Raw genomic sequence first — 24,086 nt, forward strand, 5'->3', positions numbered from 1 at the left:
GTTTCCAACTCAAGATCATCCCGGCAAAATGAAGTCTTTCGTAGCTGTTGCTGCTGCCTTGGTTGGCATCGTCTCTGCACTCGACCCCATCTGCGATGCCGAATGCCAGAAAGGCTGCGACGCAGCCTGCCAAACCGCCATTCAAACCACCTACGAAGCTGAAGCTTCCCTGTGGGTAGGCGACATCGTGTCCGACCCGTTCTACTCTACGCCTTCCAACTTCACCGGTGCCAAGCCCGGTGACATCCTGCGGTGGGAGAACGTGCCCGCTGCGCAGCTCGCTTCGAACTGGACTATCCCGGCGAGTCTGTCATTGTCAAGGGTCCTCTATGTAACCGAAGACATTGACCGCAAGCCGATCCCCGCATCCGCTTGGGTTCTCCTACCTTTCTCCAACCCGTTCGCCAAGCCCGGTGCTACGGCCGAAGAGAACAAGCTGCGCACCGTTGTCTGGACCCACGGAACTGCCGGCCGTAGCCGCTTGTGTGCCCCCACCAACAACAAGGGTCTGTACTACGACTGGAAGGCCCCTTTCATACTTGCCGAGTCTGGCTATGCTGTCATTGCTCCCGACTATGCTGGTCAGGGTTCCGACATTCCCCAGGGCTTCATGTACGAGTCTGGCTGGCTCCACGTTGCTGATGTCGCATACTCTCTCGTTGCCGCGAGAAAGGCAATCGGCGACCTTTTGGGACAGAAGTGGGTGGTATATGGTCACAGTGAAGGTGGTATGACGGCATGGAGAACCAACGAGCGTCTGGCTCAGCCTGATCAAGAAGCTCTTCTGGAGGCCGGCGAGTTTATCGGCTCTGTGGCTGCCGCCCCTGCTTTGCGGCCGCAGAAGTTGATCCCCGCCTCTCTCGCGCTTGCTCAAGGAAAGGCTGCCCACGACCCCTTCTCGGTATACTTCCTCCAGTCTCTGTCTCTGCTCTTCCCCGACCAGATCAAGGTTGCGGACTACCTTGGAGAGATTCCCCTGCAGCGTCTGGGTGCCCTCGACAAGTCATGCTTCACGTCTGGCTTCGCTATTGTCGGTGATTTCACCCCGGAACAACTCTACAAGAACACAAGCTGGTTGACGCTTCCTATCGTCGACGAATGGGCTGTTCGATACAACGGTCAAGGCCCGCACTCCATCGCGGCGCCGATGTTGGTCATTTCGGGCGAGACCGACACGATCACGCCGAACAACCTTACACTCGATGACTTCAACCAGACTTGTACCTCATTCCCCGAGAGCCCTGTTCATGCAAGAGTTTACCCGAGCATGGGTCACGGCCAGGTTCTGGAGGCGGCGAGAGCTGACATTGCTGCATGGATTGGGGCGAGATTCGAGGGAGTTCCGGTCGAAAAGACGTGTGTGAAGGAGGAGGTTCAGCCTCTGACGGACAGATATGCTGTTGGCGAACTTTTCTGGCATGCAACTCTCCAGCCTTTCTAAGGGGTATTCAGAGAGGGCCATGCAGTTAGTGATGACTCCTTCATGGGAACTTGACATCATTCAACCGCCTTATTATTCTCAGCCTTATTGAGCTTTCTGGAAGTCATGCGTGTCAATGACTTGTCTATGGATTGTGGAGACTTGTACTTGATCCGGACTTGAAACCTAGCTCGAAATCATTGAAACAGTACAAATTTCTTGTTCGGACGTCGTAAACCTGAAAACTCCATGTGTTCTACCTCTACCCAAACAAGCCCACTTAGTGAAATGACGTATCCTGCTCCGATGCCACATCGCCATCACGGGTTAAGATTGAAGTTCAATTTCTTCTCGCCTCTTTTCTCACGCCAGTAATTTGTGCCTTCTAACAACTCCGGGCAGCCTCGAACCATCCAGCCCCATTTTCGCAGAAACGCGACGTTGACTTCCCACCCGCGGGGATCCCAAGACTCGCCCCAGACTATCATACGCGGTCGCTCGACGCCGTCCTTTTTGTCATCGAGATGGAAAATGTCGAGACAAAAGTCGTCTTCGTCAAAGAACCCGAGCTCTTCGGCCCGAATTCCGGCTTCTCTCAGCGATGGGAACGGGAAGACGTCAAGAAAGGGGTGATGTGTAATCTTTTTCTGCGCTTCCGTTGGACGTAAATATGGAGGCCACGAGAGCTCTTGTCGAGAATAGCAGGGAAGGTCTGGGCCTTGGAGATTGTATGGAGAAATGAACTCATCCTCACAGATGGAGTGTACGTTGAAGCCCAATATCTGCGTATTCCGCCAGAGCGCAGTGAGCAGGTTGAGCTTGACGAGGGCGCTTAGCTGTCGAGGGGCCGGAGTTCCGAGGGCATAATTTCTTCGTGCCTCCTGTGCGAGGATCATCAATTCGCTCCTCCTTTTGGGGCATGGCAGAAGCGAGTAGCCTTCATCTCCGGTGGTACCGTTTTGCAAACGACCAGCTGATTCTGCTTCTGCTATGGTCTCGTTGATCACTCCCTCTAGTTGACTCATCTGACGAAACACTTCCTGCTTCATTCTTCTACCTAGATGCAACCCATCCAGTTAGATGGCGTAGAGTGACTTGTGGAAAGCCAGGGAATTCGGGGCGAACTAACGGCGTGCTCTTTGGTTCAGTCGATTTTGAAGTTTCCTCCGCTCCTTGCTTGACGTCAAGCCGGTCCAATCTTCTGACGACTCTAGGGCTTCACTTTGCGCTGGTAACTGTCCTAAAGATACTTGGACGATTTCTGACGTCGAGGAAGATCCCGTCGTTGTCAATGATAGCTCCTCTTCCTGAGTTGACAAGTCCATCACGGCGGCTTCTACTGATTTCGGGCTGTTTAATTTTCTCGATAGGGAGGGGAAATTTTTAGTAGAAAGACGGGGAGGCTGCTGTGGTTGACTTTATGCTTTTCGCTGCGACGCTAGCGGTCCACTCCCCGATTCAGGCGGTGCTATGGCCAGGCATGGCTTGGCTTAGCTCACACAGCTGCTTTTATCTTGAATGCGGCATGGAGGGACTACGAGTAAGTCGGCCCGTCATTGAGCAGTTTGCTTTATTCCAACCTAGCTGCTCGAAGTTTCGGCCATATTTAGTAATAATAATTAGCTTTTCATCTGTAGAGAAGGTAAAGATCCTCGTAAAGGTGTCTCATTGGGTAGGGACAGAGCTAGACATCCAGCATAGGTACGTTAGTGCACTAGCACCTATAAGTTGGCTGCCTCCCCGGTTTTACTCTAACTCCGCTGACATGTAAAATTATAGGCGCTTTCGGTGACGAATGCATAGGCTTGGCTTTGTGTACAACGGGAGCAAACGACCCATAGATTTGTAAGCATACTGGTACGATGAACAAGAATACGGTCGGATAACGGATGTTGTTGAAGCAGCGGCAATGTATTATCCTTTCAGTTGGTTTATACTGAATTCTCGATGCTACCCAACGAAAGCGACCGACGGTCTAATATCTTAAGCCAGCCAATTGCCATTCTCGTCCTCGTAGCCCATATCGACGTAGGTCCAGCCCTGCTGGGTCATGACTCCATCGATCTCCATGTGCTGTACCGCAATTCCGTTGGAGAATCTCTCCTTCTTAATCGTCTTATGTGCCTCATTGATCTTGTCCATCTCCTCCTCGGTAAGGGTGACAAGGCGGATGTTCTCCTCGATCCGCTCCTTCTTGGCGCTCTTTGGGATGACAGCGATGCCGCGCTGGACGCACCAGGAGAGGGACACGACGCCTGCCGAGATACCGTGTGCCTTTGCGATGCTGGTGAAGAGCTCGTGGTTGAGAATTTCATTCTGGGAAGGACGCGAGCCACCCATCGTGCTGTCTCGGTTAGCGTTCCATCCATTTCTCCGACATGTCTTCGATCCTTGCTTAAGGGTATTAAGAAGCTCACCTCCAACTCGTGACAACAATGCCCTTCTCCTTGCAGTAAGGTACGAGGTTCAGGTTTGGGTTGAAAGCATGCAACTCAACCTGGTTGACGGCAGGCACAATAGTGGCCTCCTTGAGCAGCTCATCCATGACCTTGGGCATGAAGTTGCTGACACCAATTGACCTGCACTTGGGGCCCACCAGCTTCTCCATCAACTTCCAGGTCTCGATGAAGGTTGGGCTCTCCCACTTCTTCAAGACCTTCTTCTCCGGCGCCGGAGTCGTGGCCCAGGGCCAGTGCATGAGGAACACGTCGATGTAGTCAAGGCCCATGGTGTCCAGCGAGATCTGCAGGGCCGTCGCGGGATCGTGATGCCACTCTCCCCAGAACTTGGTCACCACGGTGATTTCCTCACGGGGGACGCCGCTGTTGCGAATGGCCCTGCCCACAACGTCTTCGACGCCATAGAGCTGAGCGGTGTCGATGAGACGGTATCCGGAGTTGAGGGCGTGTATGACAGACTCCTCCATAGCCTTGGAGTCATCCGATCCTGGAGTGCCTTCAGGCTGTCAGACTCAGTGGGACGCGTTGGGTATGAGAGCTCTCCCTACCTTGCCATGTTCCCAGACCCACGGCGGGGAGTTCGAGGCCTGCAAAAGGTTGGTCAGCGCATTGGAACTCATGAGATGCATGTCATGTTTCATGGCGATGAGTCTCGTACCGTTGTTCAGCTTGAACGTCTTTGTGCAGATAGGAGGTGCCATTGTGAATAGTGCTCTAGATAATGATTCTGGGGATAAGAGCAAGATGTACAAATCAATATCGAGGCTCTTGATCTGATTATCTGCCCGTTGCGATATTCGGTTCTCGACCGCCGGTTGCGGGACTTTTGTGCGGGGGAAGGTCTAAACAACATTACGTCATGTCAACCAATTGAATTACATATGAAGTCGAAGCCACTCGTTTCGCCAGTATAAAGATTTATCCGTAACGATTAAAAAAAAGCATCGCATCGCGGCCAGAATTGTATCCCCTCGGCAATTCATACGGTATATAAGTACCTACCTAGGCAACGTGGAAAGACGGCAATTTTGTGCGGTAACAGAGGAAAAATAGCACGCGTTTTAGTGCGAATATTTGCGACCATTGAACGGAGAACCGAATGACCGGCAAAATGTGAGCGTACAATTTACATGAATACTGGTCGCTCTGCAATGCAAATTCAGGTACTCGCAGTGTCTCTCAGGTATCTTGACCTGATGTAAGTTGCACAAGTACGTATGCTATCTACGCATCCCTCGTTCTCCCTCACGCGCTAGGTCCAATGCATTCGTGTCCAGATGCATAATCCATGCCCCAAATCATATTCACGTCAGTTAATAAAGCTCCGGCGATGGCAAAGCCTTTGCCCAGTATGTCGTTGAGCAGGACAGCCACTCGTTGCCGGATATCATCTCTCTTAGCCTCTAAGGCAACGCCCATTAGCACAACAAGGTAGCTCCATGACTCTAGCCCGACAACGGGAGTCCGTTGTTCTAGCCTCTCTAGGACGAACAATCCATGTCCTTCGAGATCCGGCATGTCTGTCATGTGTGGCAGGTCCTCGTCAATAAGCTTCCACGCCGGATCCCAAAATGTTCGCGTTATTCCCATCAGCGAAAAATGGTAAAAGGCCTCGCGCAGAATGCCAAAGTCGTTCTTGTCCGCCTCGTCGCCATCGTCGTATCTGTGTCCTCGAAGGTTCTCCATCACATCAATGACCGCTGCCGAACTTTCAATAATCTCCGTTCCCTGCTGCAAAAGCCCAGCTTCTGATAGTATCTTCTTGAGCTCTTCGTGAGGTGGCGGTTCAGCAGCCATATGGCGGTCATTCAAAACGTGACGCGCTTGTCGCACCCATTTTGTTGCCCTACATGAATCATAAGCTTACTTGTGCAACACACGACTGGATCTTTCCCCCAGAGTTTGCTTTCCTTACCTGTGATGCAGTCGCGCAAAATTGGCTACGTATTTTGTGTAGTGGTGTAATATGGCGGAGTTGATACGAACTTGGCTAGTAATCGCATCAATATTGTCAAAAGGCTTTGGATCGTAGAGTTCGACATCGACAAGAAAGGTGTCTTCGAACGATACTAGACAGTGGTAAGTTGCCATGAGCGAGTAGTTCATCAGCAATCCTTTGTCAAAGTACAAAAGTGGTGCTCTTTTTCTCTCCTGGACCTGCTGTTGAACCTTTTCCGTCAACTTTCTCATTGTGGCCTGAAAGAAGAGCCATGACTGGCCAGTCATTGTCTGTTCAAAGTCATTGCAGTCAGCTCTGAGTATGATAGGAACTGAGGGTAAGATGCTGCGTATCATGGGTGTTCAAGCTTCGACACACCTCGGCATAAGCCAACAAAATCCCGTACAGCAACGTCAAGTGCTGGTCACTGCTTTCGGGAGATGTGAGAACGTCAAGGAATTCCTTCAACTTATATCGGTCCTGGGCTATGATTGCGGCCGCAGCTTTTTGCTTCTTTTCTAAAGCGGTGGTCTTTGAGTACTCTAGACATATTTTGCCAATTGTCGTTACAACAGCACGAATCGGTATTGACGTGTCGAGATATGTCCGCATGAATGAGAGTGAGAAGACATCGGTCATGGGTGAAGGTGAATCGCCCACGAACGCGAAGAAAGCCATTGTTATGTCAGCCGGCAAGGGCTCCAAGCTCCCCGGCATTGAGCTTAGACATCCTGGTGTGGTGATCTTTGAATCAATGGTCGCATTGGTGGTCGGTGAGCTTTCGCTCATGGAGGATATTCCGGAACTTGACTGCGACCTTTCCCTCATATGCCGGGATTGCCGACAATCACACTGTGATCATCGTCAACATACGTTTTCATGAACAATATCTCATGTCACGTCTCAATCCACTCACCGCAGCCGGCAACTTGCGACACGACAGACATCGTCGTCGCCCAGATGATGGCTTGCTTTGGGGCCTGCCTGACTTGCTGACTCTGTACCGATTCATGGTCACGCATGACCCCACCGTAAGTGTTCAGCTCAAGTTAGCTGCCAAACGGCATTAGGGCAAGGTAATATGAGATGGTTCAAATTCAACGACAACAAACCCGCCGGGTGCCATTTGAATGCTGTGACGGAGACGAAGGAGCCGAACTTAACCCAAGCCCAAGTGCCGAAAGTCAGTTGAGGGAAAAGAGTAGGAGAAAAAAAAAGTTTAGGGTGCCGGTCGGCGATCCTGAAGCTTTGGCCAGCGAGCAGCTTCTCTGCCATGGAGGCGGGTTCGCCCGACAATTGGAGGCTTTCTTCACCACGTGTGCATGAATTTCTTCTGACCTCGAAAGTTTCCAAAGGAAGTTGAGGGGAGCTGTGTACACGTGTAGCTCCTGTGGCGGCCAAACATGGGCAGGGTTGCCATGTTCCATGAATCGAGAAACCTAACCCCACGGATAGCTACTCCTACTTTTATTCAACGGCAGGATGGATGGTGTGAAGGGCGACGAAGCACGGCGGATGAACTTAGACTTTGGGCCGACTGTTCTGCCGCAAGGGCCAGCGCGACGAAACGAATGGAGGGGAAAGAAGGGAGAAAACCCCAGGTCCCCTGCATGGTACCTGACCGTGCGATGCTGGGGCCTCGGTTTCGGCCTGTGTACACAATCCGTTTGCTTGCTTGCATGCATGCTTAAGTTGAAGATGAAGTGAAGGACCACTCCCATTCACAGTCGGGAGATTCCGACCTGGCACGAATAGCAAAGTGTCTGTTCTGTCCAGAGTTTTACCGACAGGAATGCTTAGAGCGGGAAGTGGGCAACAATCTGAAGTCGTGAAGCTAAAGCATCCAACTACGGACGCTAGTTTTGACTCCGTGATGGTCAGACGGAGTCGAGTCATGGAAGTCCTGGCCCGCTACCTCCTCCGCTGTCCGTGAACGTTGCTCAAACAGTCTTTAAAGGCGCTGCGGTCTCCGTGTGCCCCCGGCTATTGCAACGATCCCGGTGTCGTCATAGTACATATCGATTGGGCTAGGTCTTGGAAATCAAGAGTATCCCGCCGGCTGTGACCTGCGAAACAGATGTTCAAGCCGAGCGAACTCGAGCCTAGCGTACCTGAAAGCTTGGGAGTCTCTGACTAGGTGCCTACCAAACGTCGTAGATAGAGACTTGACATTGTATTGAGTGACCAGATGGAGTATCTCTTCCGGTGAATGTGAGAAATAGATGACTAGCGGACAAGGCAATGGGGCTCTTAATTACTGATGGGCATCACTTAGACAGCATCCTTATTTCCGTCAGCGTTCTTCTTTTCCTCGAGACCAAACTCGGTTTCCAGCTCCTTTCTCAGCTCAACCTCCCTCTCCAAGAAGCTCAATAAGAAAGCCAGGCCACCGAACGCAATCGCGATGAGAAAGACCTTTCTCATAGCCTCGGTGAATACATCAATGATCTGACTTCTTGTCGGTTCAGCAAAAGACTCGACAAAGGCTTTGGTGGCGCTGGCATACGCGTCTCCATGCTGTAAAATACTCCGAACCGCAGGGTCATCTATTTTCTGCGCGGCATATGACGATGTATACGTGTTGAAGATGGCCGCTGGGATAGCGACGCCCCAGATACTCCCAAAACTGCGGATGAAAGACCAGCTTGCCGTTGCGGCAGCTTGATCTGCTTCTGCAAGACCTGCCTGGAAGGCTGGTAGCAGAGTGTTGAGGAGCATGCCCGAGCCCACGGCGGGGACGACTTGTATGAGGACCCAGGCTACTGTGCTGCTGTTCCTGTCCAGGACGGCCCATATGCCGAGACCGAGTGTCATGAGGGCGAAGCCTACGATGTGGAGGGCTTTGTAACGGCCCCATCGTGCGAGAACGACGGCGGAGATGGCGGCGCCTGGGATGGAGATCAAGGTCACTGGGAGTAGTTGAACACCTGAACGAGCTGGAGTTGAAAGCTTGACGGCCTGAAAGTAGAGCGGGAGGAAGAAGAATGCCCAGTACAGAATTGCGGAATTGAGGAAGGTGGTTGCGTAGACAACGGCGGAGGTACGGTTCGCGAAGAGGCGTAGAGGCATCACTGGTTCCGGGACAGTGCCTGATCCCTCAAAGATGCAGAAGGCAATGAGGCCTACAAGGCCGAGAATGAGAGGGACGATGACGCGGTAAGAGGACCAAGGGTGGATTGCGCCGGCCCATGTGAGGGCTATGAGGATGGAGACTGTAGATGCGATGAGGATCGAGTTGCCAATGTAGTCGATTCTGCGAAGTTTGTCGTTGAAGGTGACGGTCCGATCCCATTTCACGTGAAGAAAAAGATAGAGGAGAACGAGTGAGAGGCCGCCAACTGGGAGGTTGATGTAGAACACCTGTTCTGTCAGTTTGGGTTGGAACATACTGGCATGAAGGCGAGTGCTCACCCATCTCCAGGAAGTAGTTTGCACGATAATGCCTCCCACGAACGGTCCGACTGCCATGCCGACCCCGTAAATCGCCAGGATTATGGCGATGTAATTACCTCTATCCCTAAGTGGGACGAGGTCGGAGATGATGATGTCGATGATCATGTTTACGCCACCGCTTCCCATCCCTTGCACAGCTCGCCCAGCGATGAGCATCGTCGGGCTATTAGCGCCGCCGCAGATTCCGCTGCCGAGAGTGTAGATTGCTACAATGAATAGCGTGAGATTTCTGCGACCAAAAAGGTTGGAAAACTGCCCAAAGAGAGGCTGGACAGCCGCACTTGATTACACTCCGTATCAGTATCCCCGGCCACATGTATTTGGGCTGATGCTCCTACTGACCTGGTGAGAAAGAAGATGTTGCCAACCCAGACATAGCTGCTCCCAAACTTCAAACGCTCAACAATAGTCGGCAACGAGGTCACAACCACTGTGGTCTCTAGGGAAGCGAGTAGGGAAGTGATGCAAAGCGCGAATAGGATTGCCCAGAAGCGTATGTCTTTCCTGTAGGATGTTGATGCCTCAGTCGCAATGTGGACGTCTTTCTCCTGGTCTTCATCTTGACGAGAAGTTGTCTTTCTGGGCTTCGTGGGACTTTGCGACAGGGTCAGATTCTCCAAGATTTCGCTGTTAGGAGCCGGCTTTGAGGGGGCCATCATGGTGATTTGGGAAGTGGGGGAAGAGGATGATGGGAAATCGAACGGCCCATGAACAGGAAGAACATCGTCCTATTCTCTCGTCATGTAATATATACGAAAATTCCATGCTGCGTCAGCAGGAGGCTTTCCAGGTAGTAGGGAAGTTAGTCGGAGGCTTACAGTGGCGTCTTTGTGATTCGCCAAAGGAACAATCCTTCGACGTGAGCAGTCTCGGAGGCTTTTTACTCTTCGCGCACTGGTTCAAAACGACGCTCAACCCGGCAAATCATCCTTCCAAGCGGTCTCCAAGGCCTTGAAATCAATTTCTTTTTCCGATCACCAACCAAATATACGGCCTCGACATCAGACAATAGCTTTTGATCATATCGTGGTCTACCTCTCTCACAGGTACTCTACATGTAATGGCTGTATCCATAATTAGGATACTGCCCAACATCCATATCATAGCCGCTGTACGCATAGGACGTTGCTGGCCCACCGCTGACACCTACAAAGCCACCGCCCGCAGCGTCGCCATTGCTGGGTTCGACTAGTCGGCCACCCTTCACGCGATTAGCAAGCTCAGTTAGCTCTTTGAGCAACACACCCGCCGAAATAACCTTGAAGCTATCCAGTTGCGTTGCTCGATGTCCTCGCTCGGTGTTGATACTCGGCAGCAACCCGACCATGAAGCACGCATATGACATCTCCAACGCATCCTTGTTCGGTGCCAAGAGCCGTTCTATATCATCGTCAACCTGGCCGGTGCCAGGCGGTGCAGGATTGTTGTAGATATCGGTAGGTTGGGCAGCCTGGTCTCCAGCATTGCGGAACTTGCGCCGCATTTGTTGCACCATGAGGTCGGCTAGTCGATCAAACTCCTGTTTGAGCTTCATTGAGTTGTCCTTTTGACGACGAGTCTGCGCGCCGGTCTTGTTGAAGATTGAGCCGCAGAACACCTCAACTTCAGTCAGTTGCTTCAAATGACTGTCGGAATACGTTGTCATGGCACTGAAGAGGTGATCTTCGTATCTAGACAGACTGTTAGCTGGAAACATTTCATGAAATCGCTATAACGTAAGTCCCAGAGCCACTCACACATCTCGCAAACTTTTCGCTTCCTTGAGCTTCGTTTCCCAGCTCACTCGCCCATGAGTATAGTCTTTGATCTTTCGCTCTATCAAGCCGACAAACTGGTCCCAAACCGAGGGGCCAGTCTTGGCGATGGATCTCTTGATTTCGTCATCCCAGATCTGTTTTTCGTCGACATTGCGATAAAGTTCGCCGAGGATTTTGTCTGATTTGTAGTATCGGTAAGACGGTGCGAAACCGTCGTCATCTTCGTCAACTGCCTCGTCCTTGCCAAGGAAGTCGATCTGCGTTCGATCATACAGCTGAGCAGGGGGAGCGGGAGCAAGGCTGTGAGACACTGTCAGCAGTAATAAGCTACGCCGATCGATTTAATGTACTTACAAGTCCGGACGAAAGATTGGTGCTTTTGGGATGTCTTCTCGCGCGACTGGGATTCCCGTCTTCGAAAAGTCCACAGCAGTCGAATGTAAACCGGCCAATTTGATGCAGTCTCCGCTCACAGTGCCTTCATGGTGTTTATCGGCGAGAATTAAATGCCTGGTGGCAATCATGCCGAGTACGTCAGACTTCATGAAGTCTACAAACCAGTTGGCCATGTCTTCTCTCGTCACTGATCGACCAAGTGGCTCCGGTGTAACTCTGGGGTAGTCAGCAGCTTCATATACCATTGCGGGTATCGCATCTTCATCCCAGATGATGTTGTACAAGTCGCCATCAAGATCGCCCCCACTTAGCTTACTAGGTAAGTCGCGGTCTCCAAATTGGCTAAAAGCGATGCAGTTACGGAGATTCCGTAAAGGATGGCCTGCGGGTGGTACCCTAACCATGACCTCCTGGATATCGCCGGGATGAAGAGCTGGCGACCGCGTCACGAGGATGAAGGTGCCATCCTTGATATCTTCGACAATGGCTGGTTTTCCAGGTCTTCGATAAGTGTCGAAACAGACGTAGACCTCACCCTCCTTGAGGAATCTTGTCTCGTCCATGATTCCAAAGAGGGTGACGCCCTTGGGAACGGGTATTCTGGCTTTGTGCTTCAACAATCGCAATTCCCGCAAAACAACCGACTCAACCACTGCTCTCAAGAACCTGTCTTGTCGGTAGTCTATACCGTACTTGTCAAGGCTCTTGACAAAATTCGGCAAGAAGAAACTTGTGCCGATGCTCTGGAGATGCAAGAATGTTGCCGTGTTGTAGGCATCGGCCGTTACTGCCCGCAGTCGATCAAGCTCCATCTTCTGCAGCCGGAGAAACCATTGCTTGGATACACCCAAGTCCTCCATGATCTTGATCAATTGCCGATTCAGCACCAGTTTGAGAGGCCGCGATGCCACGTCACAGATTTCGAGATTCTCCCAATCCTTACTCGGGAACTTCTCCATGGACTCTTTTCGAATGCACACCGCTCGACCCTGGAGCCTTGAGTCTAGAGACAGCATTCCTTTGACACCTCCCCACCGAATCTGCAAACAAGTGGAAATCAACGAGCCTCGTGGCAGGCGTGGCCAAATCAGCTCGAGAGCTTCGCGAGAGATTGTGCCTACACCATCGCTGAAAACTCGTTCAGTTTCACCCTCCATTGATTTGACATCCGGAATATAGTAGCGCTTGATGTCGGCCTTGCTGATGGAAATAAATGAGGGGGTTTCCGAAAAGGCCTGTCCGATGCGAGCCGCGCACTTGGCCGGGATCTGTATTTTGTCGAAGTCACCTAACGATTTGATGATGTTTCCGTATATTTGCAATTTGTTCCAATCGTCAAAGAATGGAGCCGAGAACCATGCTGAATGGGACCGCAGTGAAGAGTGAGAGAAACCGAGAAAGCCATAAACTCGACCGGCAACCTCTAGGCCCTTGCTAAGGATGCTCTTGTAGCGGTCAAATATCTTATCGTAGGAAACCTTGCCGCTGAAGAATAGATCACTACCGTCTTCATCGGCGAAGGTGACTCTCATGAAATAGTCCGTCTGGTTTGGATACTTGCGAAGGATGCGATTGAGAGGTTCCAGATCGGGTCCATGCAAGGTGATTCTCGTCGGGGTCACTGTGGCCTTGAAGACCCAAGCATGATGATCGGTTATCTCAGGCTCGAGCAGGACATCTCTGAATTCCATGTTGGTTTCGGATTGCAGACGCTTCTCTATGGAGAGAAGAAATTTCAGGATCTCTTTGGGGTCCAGTTCGCTTGGGTCAGTGTTATGACACGGGTAGGATATCCCATCCTGACCAGTGCCATGCAAAATCTTGAAGGCCTGCTGGGAAACTGGCTCCGGCTTGCCATCTAATTTGGCACGTTGGAACATTTTCTCAAGAGACACCAACATTGTGTGGGCACTGCGTGGGTGCAAGAAGTTGTTGAAGACCAAGGACTGCAGCTGGAATAGAATGCCAAAAGGTAGTGCCTTGGCCGATCCGGCCTTGACTAAACCATCGTAGAATTTGGCCCACTCAGTGTGGTAGTCAACTCCGTAAAAGATGGGCATCTGGTTGAGAGTGACTTTTGAGTGCGCAATGACCATGATCTCCTTCTTCTTGAGGCTGATCATGTTGTGATCGAAGTCAGGGCCGAAGATCCCCAGCTGATAGACGAGGCAAGTTCCCGCGCACTTCGAATGCTCCTTGCTGCTGGATAGACCCAGACTACGAGTGATTGGCTTTCCCTGAGGTCTCTTGGAATCATCAATCAAGCCTAGACGTTCCATCTGTTCTTCCAAATCGGATTTTGTATGGTAGAATCGTGGGGGTTCACTCAGGATAAGAGTAAAAGTGGATGGAACAGAAGTGTGTATCATCTCGACGATGGAGGAGTGAGGGATCTCGACTTTGACTCCCTGCTCAAACTTTAGAATGATCATTCTCTTGCCAAACTTTGCTAGGCCTCTTTGAGAAAGGCGGCATTGTTCGTTGAAGGTCAAGGTCTTATCTGGCTGAAAAGTGTTGTGGCCGCAAGCCAAGTGGCTGACTTGAAAAACGATGGCGTCGTCGGTAGAGGGAGCATCTTGCTGAGTCCGCTGTCGGTGTTTTTCTTCCAGGCGATGGGTAAGACTCTTGAGCATGAAAGGGTCAGGTGGTCTGTTGCTTGGGGCCACCCAGACATGGGTGTTCATGAGAAGCAGATTTGCTCTCGCTCGATCCTTTGGAGGCTTCCCCCCTTTCGGAGTGGGCTTGAATGTAGCCCCAACATCAGGGAGAATCTCCTTTCCATGACGTTTCAGAAAGCGTTTCCCGTCTTCTGCGTTGAGGAACGTCACCCATCCCTTGTTGTTCTTGTTCTTTGTCGAGCATGCCCAATCAAGGATGCCGAGAGCATTCATGTGCGGTCTAAGCTCCTTCTCCAGAGTTCGATCCGTAAGGTGCCTAGGCACATTGGTAAGGAAGACTTCCATTGCGAAGGTAATAGCAAGTTCGTGATGGGTAGCGGCAAGGTTTGTTCGACTTGAAGCTATGGGACGAGGCCAGGGCTAAGGATAAGACTGAAGCCCCAGAAGCAGAAGTTGGTTTTAGGAGCAATGCGAGTACATAGACGAATGAAACCAGGAGCAGAAGCAAGATAGCAGCGGACGCCGGGGTTATCGATGGAAGGTCAATGGGTTGTTGAGAACATCTCACAACTGGAACGGGTATCAGTCCTGTTAGGTCACACAGCACACTTAGAATAACGACGGCGCACCCTTCTTCCCTGAACTTTTGCTAGTCACGTCTGAAAGATTTGCCTCGCGGAATGATTGGACACAGCCAGGACGGCAAGGAACAGCGAGCAGACTGCAGGTTTGCGTCAATATTGGGTCGTTTGCAGTGGCTGCAGCGATTGTCGAGGGAGCGGTTAAGACTGGGTGGAAAGAGAATGCGAGAGATGCCAAGTCGCGGGCTACAGAAGCGATTCAATTTGCTGACAACTCCATGAGATGCGGTCTCATTATGCCCGCGCTAACGTGGAAGAGAAGCTCCAGCTTGCTGAGCACGTTGATTGCGAAAAGCTTCAAACGTCGCGAAGCTCGGTCTATCAGATTGCAATCTACCCCGCGCTAGCCGCTCTGGGCCTTCTCCCCTCTAGTCCCGAAAGAGAACGGTCCTTCTTCGCTTAATGTGCAGCGGGTCAGGGGACCACAGCTCAGCCAACCAGAAGGAGAGTACTGGCGATTTTGAGCTGGCCTCCGGCATCTGCCGCTGTCCCTCCAAAGGATTGGCAGGTGGCAAGAGACAGGTGGCAGATGGCAGGCAGGTGTGTTGACGGTGGTGGCTTCCTTCAATCAAACTGAGGGCGTGGGGGTAGGAGGGAAAGAAGGATGGGAAGCTACAGGTAGCGATGAACCTGCCGTCTGATACTTCACCATTGTAACATTCCGAACAGGCAGGCAGGTCCAAGAGGAAAGAGGGAAGGAGCCTAGGTAAGGTATCCGTATCTCACCTCAGGGGCTTAGACAAATTCTTCCGAGTTCTAGCCAATCGCCGTTTCCATCCGAAAACTCGACGTCGGTTCCCATTCCACCTGCCTTTCCGTACGGAATACCTTGATCAAATCCACACGTCCGATGCCGTTGAGAAAATGCGATGCTCTACACGGTGACGACGAAGTCCTCCATTTAGGAGATGCAGAGTCTTATTTGCTTCGAGATCTAGATGCGACAAGTCATGAGGAATATTCAGTCAATAGCCTTCGAGGAAATGTTCCATGACCACCACCGATATCGCTCCGAGCATACGCTCCTGGAAGAATCATCAATCGCGAGGCAGTGGTGCGAAAGGTGCTGGCAGAACACTTTTCCGCCACAATGCGCCAGATTATTTGTTTCGACAATGGCCGAGGCCGACGCCCCTCGTCCCTACGATTACCGTATCTTGAGTTGGGAAAACGCGGATTCTCTGAGATATATCGGCACACTGAGATAAACCGGTCCTCTCGAAGAAACTTCCTCAAAGCATCCTCGAAAGCATTGACTTGAATTGCCGTCGCGCAGCTTGCCGTGTCAACATCCCGAACGCGCTGGACCCTCTCTCCAATTTCGACCCCGCGTTCGTCATAAGCCTCGCCCCGAGCTTCCCACGGCACCCGAAGTCACCCTGACTGAATACCTCACATACCGAATTCGCCCGGCCATTTGTCTTTGCTCCTTCGCAAATCTGTCCAAACTTCTCAATACATCTCAAACAACACCAATTGAGTCAAGTAATCACCATGGCGCCTCCCGGAATGCTCTACGTTACTATGCAGCCGAAGCCTGAACTGGCTATCGAGCAGTTCCACGAGTGGTACAACAACGAGCACGGCCCAACCCGCCTGCGTCTCCCCCAAATCTTCACCAACGGCCTGCGCTACCGCGCCAACGACGGCAAGGAGCCGACCTACCTCGCCTCCTACGATGTGACGGACATGTCCCACCTCGAGACACCTACATACACCACGCTCCGCGCAAACAGATCTGCTCGTGAGGCCGAGACCATTGGCCAGGTGGCCGTCACCAGATACTTCTTCGACTTGGTCATTGAGCAAAAGGCCCCTCTGTTTATCCCCATTGAGCAGCTTTCTGACGAGGAAGCCGAGGGCATCGAGCTCGTGGCCATTGAGACCACTCTCAAGGACGAGTCAGACGAGGCCGAGTTCAAGAGGTGGTACGCCGAAGAACACATCCCAATGCTGTCCAAGGTTCCCGGTTGGTTGAGGACCCGTCTCTTCAAGATTTCCTCCATTGGCGACGGCGTCGGTAGCAAGACTACCTTCTTCGTACTTCACGACTACGCCCGTACAAATGGCTTGGGCGGTCCCGAACACAAGGCCTCTACGGCTACTCCTTGGGCTGCAGAGATGGTGAAGAAGGTCGCAGGCATGAACCGTCGTACTTACTCTCTCTTCTACGTCTTTGGTCCCGCCTCTCGCGACCTGGAGAATTTGGCCAAGCTGCCGGCCACAGCCTCCACCTTTACAGCCCCGGATGGCAAGACTACGACTGTTCCCGGAAAGGACGAGGTTATCGACTCGTACATCACAGCCGAAGATCAACTTTCGATCCCTTACAAGCTGGAAGGCAACACTTCGCCCAAGGCACCTACCGTAGCATTTTGCAATTCTCTGCTGACGTCTCTGCACATGTGGGATCCAGTTGTCAAGATCTTGAAGGAGCAGCGCCCCGACTTGCGCATTCTGCGGTACGACACACGAGGCCGACACGCCATCCCGAGCCCGCCTGTGCCGGCAACTCTGGACTTGCTTGCCTCTGATCTGCGCACTGTTCTTGATGCACTCCGCATCCCCAAGCTGCACGCCCTTATCGGAGTGTCGATGGGAGGCGCAACAACAACCAACTTTGCGCTCAGGTACCCCAATAGACTGAAGAAGTTCATCGCCTGCGATTTCAACGTGACGTCGAGTGCGGCGAATACCCAGGCCTGGAAAGATCGCATCGCGGTTGCAGAGGAGAACAGCGGAGCCGGAATCGCAAAGCTGGCCGAGCAGACGGTAGTTCGGTGGTTCCATCCGGCCACGTTGGAGAAGGAGGACGTGGTGAAAGCCATGACGGAAATAGTCGCAGCAAACAACGTAGAAGGCTTCAGATATAGCTGCCAAGCGCTGTGGGACTATGATCTGAAGCCAGAGCTTGGATCTTGCCAAGTTCCCGGCTTGCTGGTTGTGGGTGATGGCGACGCCAAAGGTGCGCTGGTCAAGGCAATGGAGGGCTTCAAGGGTGCGTTGGGCGACAGCGGCGCCGAGTTGAAGATTGTGCCAAACGCCGGTCATCTTCCCATGTGGGAGAGCCCTGCAGCGTTCTGGGAAGCCATCCAGGCATTTTTGTAAAACAGTTCTCTTAAAGAGAGTTTTTCTCATCGAACGCAACAAAAAGCTTGGCCAAAAAATGATTCAATCGAGAGTTTCGCCGTAAACAACTCTGCTGACATGCTTGGCCGGGATTAAGAGTCGACGAGAGGGGCACGAAGGGAGCAATTAACGCGATCGATCTGCCGTGAGACACCGGCCGCCTATACCAAGCAGAGATGTCCCCTGCACCGCTTACAACTCACAGCCTGCAGACATTAATTGGTGTTCACCGCCGTTGTCGTCATATCGAGCAGAAGTTCTGATATGCAGCGATTGTGGAGAGTGCTGTCAGGGGAGGGGGCTTGACGACCATCAAAGTCTATCTCAAACAAACACTAACCCAATCAAGGTTGAGGCTGGGATCACGATTCGTGACGCGGCGACCGTTTGGCGACCAGCCCTGTCGAATGCGGCCTTGTGCAGGAATCACGCGCCGCAACGCCGTCTCGGCGCGACGCTGTGAAGTGCAGCTCATGCAACACGCCAGAATAAGGGGAAGAGGGCAAGACTCGATGGTCACGGGCGAGAACAGCGGTTGTGGCATGCGCCCAAGAGTCTTGAAAGTGTGAAGTTGAGTGAGAGACTGAGATGGTCTACTACGGCTAGACTCCAAGAGGCTTGAAGATTCGGTCGGCGAGTCGCCTGACGGTCGACAAATTGACAAAGCTGCTGACAGTCGCTGACAGGTATGCGGGCGCCGTTTCATCGAAAGTGCCCACAGACGATGGGTTGGAGAGAATCAGACTGATGATTGACTGATCAGTGAGCGAACCCGTAGAACCGTGGAACAAGACGGAATCGCCAATGACCTAGAGGCTCGGCGCATTAAAGAAGAAACGGTCTGGCGGCAGTTGTCTTGGCGAGTTCATCTCGACTACGCGGATCGACGCATGGGAATGCCCGAAACGAGATTCACTCACTATGCGAGAGGCCAGCGGCCCAGTAGGCTCAGCAGCGCGCCACGACGGGATCCATACTCCATAGTGGAAGGGGGCAGACCGGACGGCGGGAAGTAGGACCTAACAAGGCAAAGAAAAATTCAATCGGAATAGACAGAAAAAACGTGGGCGCCAGCGAGAAATGTGGATCGATACTCAGGGGAATATGGCACTAGGAACCACACCTTAATTATTCAGACCATGCGGAGAAGTGCGAGACCGAGGCACTTGCACAACTCACTGGCAGTTTTGCTGACAGAGAGTTGCAGACTCGCAGAGATGCGACACTCGAGGAGTCGAGAGTGAGACTATGGATAAGAGGGGGGAGAGAGAGAGAGAGGCTAATGAGAGATAGCATGCATCACTGGCGAACATCGACACTCGGACTATATCTTACGGTTATCTTTGACACTCACTCAAGAATGGGGGGGGCTATGGGGATATGCATATTTGCACGCTCGTCTGGCGAAGATGGGGCGTATCCGAACAGTCGTCACCACTAGCCCCTGAAGTCATCATCTATTATTCGGCTCCGAACCACTTGGACTACGCACTGATAGCACGAATCACGATATCGTTGAGCATATCCGTATGATGCAAGTCAACTTGCAAGAGCAAGACGAGTAGCCGGCGACAAGACAAGGCCTGGGTGGAGACTGGAGAGTGTGGTGGCATTTAGGTAACGCGCATCCGATCCTCCTATGATTTACCTTCCCATATTAAGGGCGGCAGGAGGGTCTGTTTCAAGCCCGGCGCTACGTCTGAGATTCCGGTGCGCCCGTGCTGCGCCGTATTTGTACAGTTCCCGCCGGCCACCCTCTCAACGCGGTAACTCTGCCCCATGACTAAGTCGAATAGAGTCTTTTCAAGTTCTTACTCTGGCAAGTCTGGCAACTCGCTCGCAAAGTTGCGTGCTTGCTTACTGCCTCTCAGGTACTATGGCAAGGGGTAGGATCCATGACTACCTTATCACGGGATCCCCTGCTTCTCTCACCAGACGTTTCTGGGCGAAAGAGTCGTGTTCGCTCGAGCTTCTTGCTGAAGATGAGTAAACTATTGGGACTGGGCATTGGATATGTATTCAATACTGACCCAAGCAGCACAGCATGCATACCCAGGTGACTCCATCATGACCGTCACCTTCCTTGCGCCGCACAACCCCAGCCATGATCCCAGCTTGAGCCCCTGGGCCAGATCATGGCTATCAACTTGCAAGGCTTTCGAATATTGGGGAGGATGGCAGAGCGCCCAGACAACCCAACGGCTGAGGTTACGAAACTGAGCGCCTACGCCTCTCAGTGGAACGGTCCAGTCCATCTTTCCTAGACCGGTATCCCTTCCAAATCGGAGCACATCCGGCTGCTGTGACGCTGCGTTGGACCTGTTGGTCTCCTCCCCCCCGGCCACGACGGGTGCCACCCCCCCAAAATTCCACCACTCTGGTTTGCATATTGGTGTTTCGGTCTTATGAAGTTTCTGCCATCTCCACCTGGCCCTGCTCCCACTTCACTGCGAAGTAGGGTTGAGGGGGCGGCTCAGCTATCAGGCGCTTGTAGGACTATCTTGGCAAGAAAGAACTGGACTCGACCAGGTTGGGAACAGTTGAGAGCTGGAAAGGGACGAAAGGGGGTTGCTTGCTTGGCATCTTACACAAGAGCCTCCCGGTGGGATAAATAACACGACGATGTCCTCGCTCTTTATTGATATCTTTCCCCTCTTGGTTCTTCATCCAACATTGCAGGTCGCACACATTCTTTGGTTCTTTCACCACTTCATTCTTTTTCCAAACCGTCAACCGTCAGTTCTTCACTGTGTGAAGCTGGGACATTCTTTTGCAAAAAAACTCTACATCCAACGAATTCAAGCTCATTCATTCTCTTCCCAACCCTTCCTCCTTTTTTCCAACAGGACCATCCCAACAAACCCGACCTTTTCAAAAATGTCTTCCGTCAAGTCCACCATCGCCCTCGTTGGCGCCTTCGCCGCTAGCGCTCTCGCCCACGGCACCGTCACCGGTTTCAAGTTCGACGGCGCCTACGAGGCCGGCTACAAGCTCGACTACTACTACCTCAAGCAGAACGGCGGCACTCCCCCCTCCATCTCTGCCTGGTCCGCCGAGAACCTCGACAACGGCTTCGTCGACGGCACCGGCTACGCCTCCGCCGACATCAACTGCCACAAGAACGGTGCTCCTGGCGCCGTCGCCTCCACCGTCGCTGCCGGTGGCACCGTCGACTTCGAGTGGTCCGCCTGGCCCGAGTCTCACTTTGGTCCCGTCCTCACCTACGCCGCAAAGGTCGACGGTGACGACTGGGCCTCCGTCGACAAGACCACCCTCAAGTGGGTCAAGATTGACGAGTCTGGCATTGATATCGCCACCCAGGAGTGGGCTGCCACCAAGCTCATTGCCAACAACAACACCTGGTCCACCACCATCCCCTCCGACCTCGCCGCCGGCAACTACGTTCTCCGCCACGAGATCATTGCCATGCACGGTGCTGGCTCCCTGAACGGCGCCCAGAACTACCCCCAGTGCGTCAACGTCAAGATCACTGGCTCCGGCACCGCCAACCCCGAGGGAACCCTCGGCACTGAGCTGTACAAGAACACCGACGCCGGTATCCAGTTCAACCCCTACGCCACCATCTCCAGCTACACCATCCCTGGCCCTGCCCTCTACGGCTCCGGCTCTGGCTCTGGTTCCGGCTCTGGATCTGGCTCCGGCTCCAACAGCACCACCCCCGCCACTCCCTCTGCTCCCTCCACCACCGCTCCCTCTGCCACCCCCGCCGTCTCCGGCGCTGCTGACGATGCCTGCGCCAAGAAGGCTCGCCGCCACGCTCGCTCTTTCCGCCTTCGCCACTAAGCGTTGGTAGAAAGCAGTGTGTGTGCAGATGAAAAACCAGGAGGAAAGAAAATACAAGGCCTTCTTCCACTTGGAAGGAGGTCTCTGAATGAGCACATTGATTCGTTTCTCAAACAACCATGTAAATAGATTTATACCCGGTGTATATATCGCTGCAAGCACAACACCCTTTTTTCAGTCGACCACCACCACAGGCGTCTAGCGCACCTTTTTTGCAGCTGGGCGTCTTTCAAGCTTTGCAATGTATATCTGTTCAAACAACCTTGTCCGTGCCTGTCTCGTTCTGTGAAGTGACTGCCAGTCGTGATGAAAAGTCTTGCTTGGCTTGGCTTACCTCTTTACCAACTCCTAGGCCTTTCATGGAGCGATGTTGAGACCACAAAGTGGTTTCCGTTGAATACGGCGCCAGAAGACTCTAACTCAGCGCTCGTCACAGACTGATGGTATGCTGCAAATGCCCGCTCGACTGTCGTCAGGGTTGGTTCCTTGAACTATTGGCGAGTATCTATCTCTTCTGAGCGTGTTGCTGGTCCCCTGCCTCCGTGAAAGAGATTTCAACGGACGACGGATTCCGATAGCAGACCGCTGTGCCGCAGATAGTGTGAATGTTTGTAACTAATAGATGAAAATGTGGGGGTCCAGCGGAAGAGATTTGAAAAGGGGGAGGGGACGCGACAAGAATGTGGGGCAGCTCGTTACTGGTGCCCGAGGGCATATTCCTACCAGCCCGTCAACTGATGACCAAAGGTCTTGGGCCATGCCACGGGAAGAGTGCCAAGACGTTGTTGAAGAGGGGCTGCTCCAGGTATATATACCGATTCTAGATGGGTTCCGTGGAAGGTATGGTGGAGTAGATGGTGCCGACGTGAGCAGATTTGAGGTCGAATGAGTGCGCAAACGGGAGCAATCTGCCGCGCGGATGAACTATGCCGATCGAGCTCGAGTGTTGACGTGGACAGGATGAGGCATACCGGTGGGAGTTTTTGCCGAGTAACCGGCTGTTCGAAACGTCGAGCTGGATGATTCCGCAGGACCCATTCGGAGGGCGGTGCCGATTTCAACGGGATCGGTGCGCCATTGTGGGCCGAGAGGGTGGAGTGAGGGCACCTCTGCATCAATGACATGCTCGGACTTGCTTAAGCAGCTGACCTTGAGTCCCTCTATTGCGAGAGACTCGGATTTCCTTACTGGTGGAGGGCTTGACGTATTAAGTCAAACCCCCCACTTCCCGGCACCCCCCTGTTTCTGGCACCCACAAAAACGCGAAAATCCACCACAACGCAATGCCCACCCCCAACCTCCTTTTATCACAACATTTTCAATTCGAGTCCAAATGGGCTCATTTTTTGCACATACCTTCTTCTATATCTAATGCCTCAATATACCGAAGATCAGCTTCGTCAGGCTCTCGAGGACATCTCAAACGGCAAGAGTCAAAAGAGAGCCTCATTGGAGTATGGGATACCACGATCAACCCTCCAACTACGTCTCCAAGGTGGTCAGACTAGGAAAGTGGCTTTTGCTGACTGGCAGAGGCTGTCTCCTGACCAGGAGAGTAAGCTGGCACAATGGGTTCGCATTCAGGCTTCGCTGGGCCTCGCACCAACGCACCAACAGGTGAAGGAATTCGCAGAGCGAGTTCTGGCTGCTGCTGGGGATACCAAACCATTAGGAAAAGGCTGGATCTATGCCTTCGTGAGAAGGAACCCTATCATTAAGGTTCAGAGAAGTCGTTCCATCGATTCTAGACGCGTTAATGGGGCATCTACTGAGGTCATTAGGAACTGGTTTAAGTTCCTTGCTATCCCTGAGATCAAGGACATCAAACCAGCCAACAGATATAATATGGATGAGACTGGCATCCTCGAGGGTCAGGAGCTAATGGGTTAGTGCTGGGCATGGCTGAGACGACGTCTGTTCGCAAGAAACAACCTGGGTCGAGGGCATGGGTCTCTATCATTGAGTGTATCTCAGCCTTGGGTAGGGCACTTCGTCCTCTTATCATTTTCAAGGAAGACGGTCCAACAACAGTGGTTTCCATTACATCTGGTTCCATACGATGGGTGGGAGTTTACAGCAACAGATAATGGCTGGACTACAGACTTAACTGCCATTGAATGGTTAGAGAAGGTGTTTATCCCACAGACTATGCCCGAGGCTGAGGGCGAGGCTCGACTGTTGATTGTGGATGGGCATGGGAGTCATACGACGACAGACTTCATGTGGAATTGCTATATTAACAATATCCATTTACTGTTCTTACCACCACACTCCTCTCATGTCCTCCAGCCACTTGACCAGTCTGTCTTCAGCCCTGTTAAGTCAGCCTATCGGAAGGAGCTCGGTTACTTGTCTCAATGGAACGACTCTACCATTATAGGTAAAAGGAACTTCCTGGACTGTTACCAGAAGGCTCGACTTGCTGGTCTATCAGTCTCGAACATCAGAAGTGGTTGGAAGTGGACTGGTC

At 52.5% G+C, this 24,086-nt stretch overlaps 7 protein-coding genes across 7 annotated transcripts; 3 read left to right on the plus strand and 4 right to left on the minus strand.

The window, feature by feature from the left end:
• Positions 1-28: 28 nt before the first annotated feature.
• HER10_EVM0007794 (uncharacterized protein) lies at positions 29-1,441 on the plus strand (the record flags this gene model as incomplete). Its single annotated transcript, XM_035477338.1, has 1 exon — positions 29-1,441. The coding sequence occupies one exon, from the start codon at positions 29-31 to the stop codon at positions 1,439-1,441; it is 1,413 nt and encodes a 470-aa protein (XP_035329649.1).
• Positions 1,442-1,740: 299 nt separating this feature from the next.
• Positions 1,741-2,770, minus strand: HER10_EVM0006095 (uncharacterized protein; the record flags this gene model as incomplete). The annotated part of the gene is made up of 2 exons (XM_035475690.1): positions 2,550-2,770; positions 1,741-2,477 (listed from the first exon to the last, which is right to left on the minus strand). The coding sequence occupies exons 1-2, from the start codon at positions 2,743-2,745 to the stop codon at positions 1,741-1,743; spliced, it is 933 nt and encodes a 310-aa protein (XP_035329421.1). The 5' UTR covers positions 2,746-2,770.
• Positions 2,771-3,320: 550 nt separating this feature from the next.
• HER10_EVM0000374 (aldo/keto reductase) lies at positions 3,321-4,708 on the minus strand. Its single transcript, XM_035470159.1, has 4 exons — positions 4,538-4,708; positions 4,428-4,466; positions 3,838-4,375; positions 3,321-3,764 (listed from the first exon to the last, which is right to left on the minus strand). Exons 1-4 carry the CDS (start codon positions 4,578-4,580, stop codon positions 3,404-3,406), a joined length of 981 nt encoding a protein of 326 aa, XP_035328753.1. The 5' UTR covers positions 4,581-4,708; the 3' UTR covers positions 3,321-3,403.
• Positions 4,709-5,124: 416 nt separating this feature from the next.
• HER10_EVM0007616 (uncharacterized protein) lies at positions 5,125-8,612 on the minus strand (the record flags this gene model as incomplete). The annotated part of the gene is made up of 4 exons (XM_035477168.1): positions 5,125-5,725; positions 5,795-6,108; positions 6,197-6,641; positions 8,500-8,612. The coding sequence occupies 4 exons, from the start codon at positions 8,610-8,612 to the stop codon at positions 5,125-5,127; spliced, it is 1,473 nt and encodes a 490-aa protein (XP_035329629.1).
• A 1,710-nt stretch (positions 8,613-10,322) lies between these two features.
• On the minus strand, positions 10,323-14,530 carry HER10_EVM0003744 (RNA-dependent RNA polymerase; the record flags this gene model as incomplete). The annotated part of the gene is made up of 3 exons (XM_035473408.1): positions 11,383-14,530; positions 11,008-11,328; positions 10,323-10,941 (listed from the first exon to the last, which is right to left on the minus strand). Exons 1-3 carry the CDS (start codon positions 14,385-14,387, stop codon positions 10,323-10,325), a joined length of 3,945 nt encoding a protein of 1,314 aa, XP_035329126.1. The 5' UTR covers positions 14,388-14,530.
• Positions 14,531-16,094: 1,564 nt separating this feature from the next.
• Positions 16,095-17,791, plus strand: HER10_EVM0006481 (uncharacterized protein; the record flags this gene model as incomplete). Its single annotated transcript, XM_035476064.1, has 1 exon — positions 16,095-17,791. The coding sequence occupies exon 1, from the start codon at positions 16,178-16,180 to the stop codon at positions 17,789-17,791; it is 1,614 nt and encodes a 537-aa protein (XP_035329480.1). The 5' UTR covers positions 16,095-16,177.
• Positions 17,792-20,150: 2,359 nt separating this feature from the next.
• Positions 20,151-22,292, plus strand: HER10_EVM0009390 (glycosyl hydrolase family 61). Its single transcript, XM_035478879.1, has one exon. It carries the CDS (start codon positions 20,435-20,437, stop codon positions 21,614-21,616), a length of 1,182 nt encoding a protein of 393 aa, XP_035329852.1. The 5' UTR covers positions 20,151-20,434; the 3' UTR covers positions 21,617-22,292.
• Positions 22,293-24,086: the final 1,794 nt, after the last annotated feature.

The sequence above is a fragment of the Colletotrichum scovillei genome (genome assembly GCF_011075155.1).
Source record: "Colletotrichum scovillei strain TJNH1 chromosome Unknown Contig00009, whole genome shotgun sequence".
Taxonomy (NCBI): domain Eukaryota; kingdom Fungi; phylum Ascomycota; class Sordariomycetes; order Glomerellales; family Glomerellaceae; genus Colletotrichum; species Colletotrichum scovillei.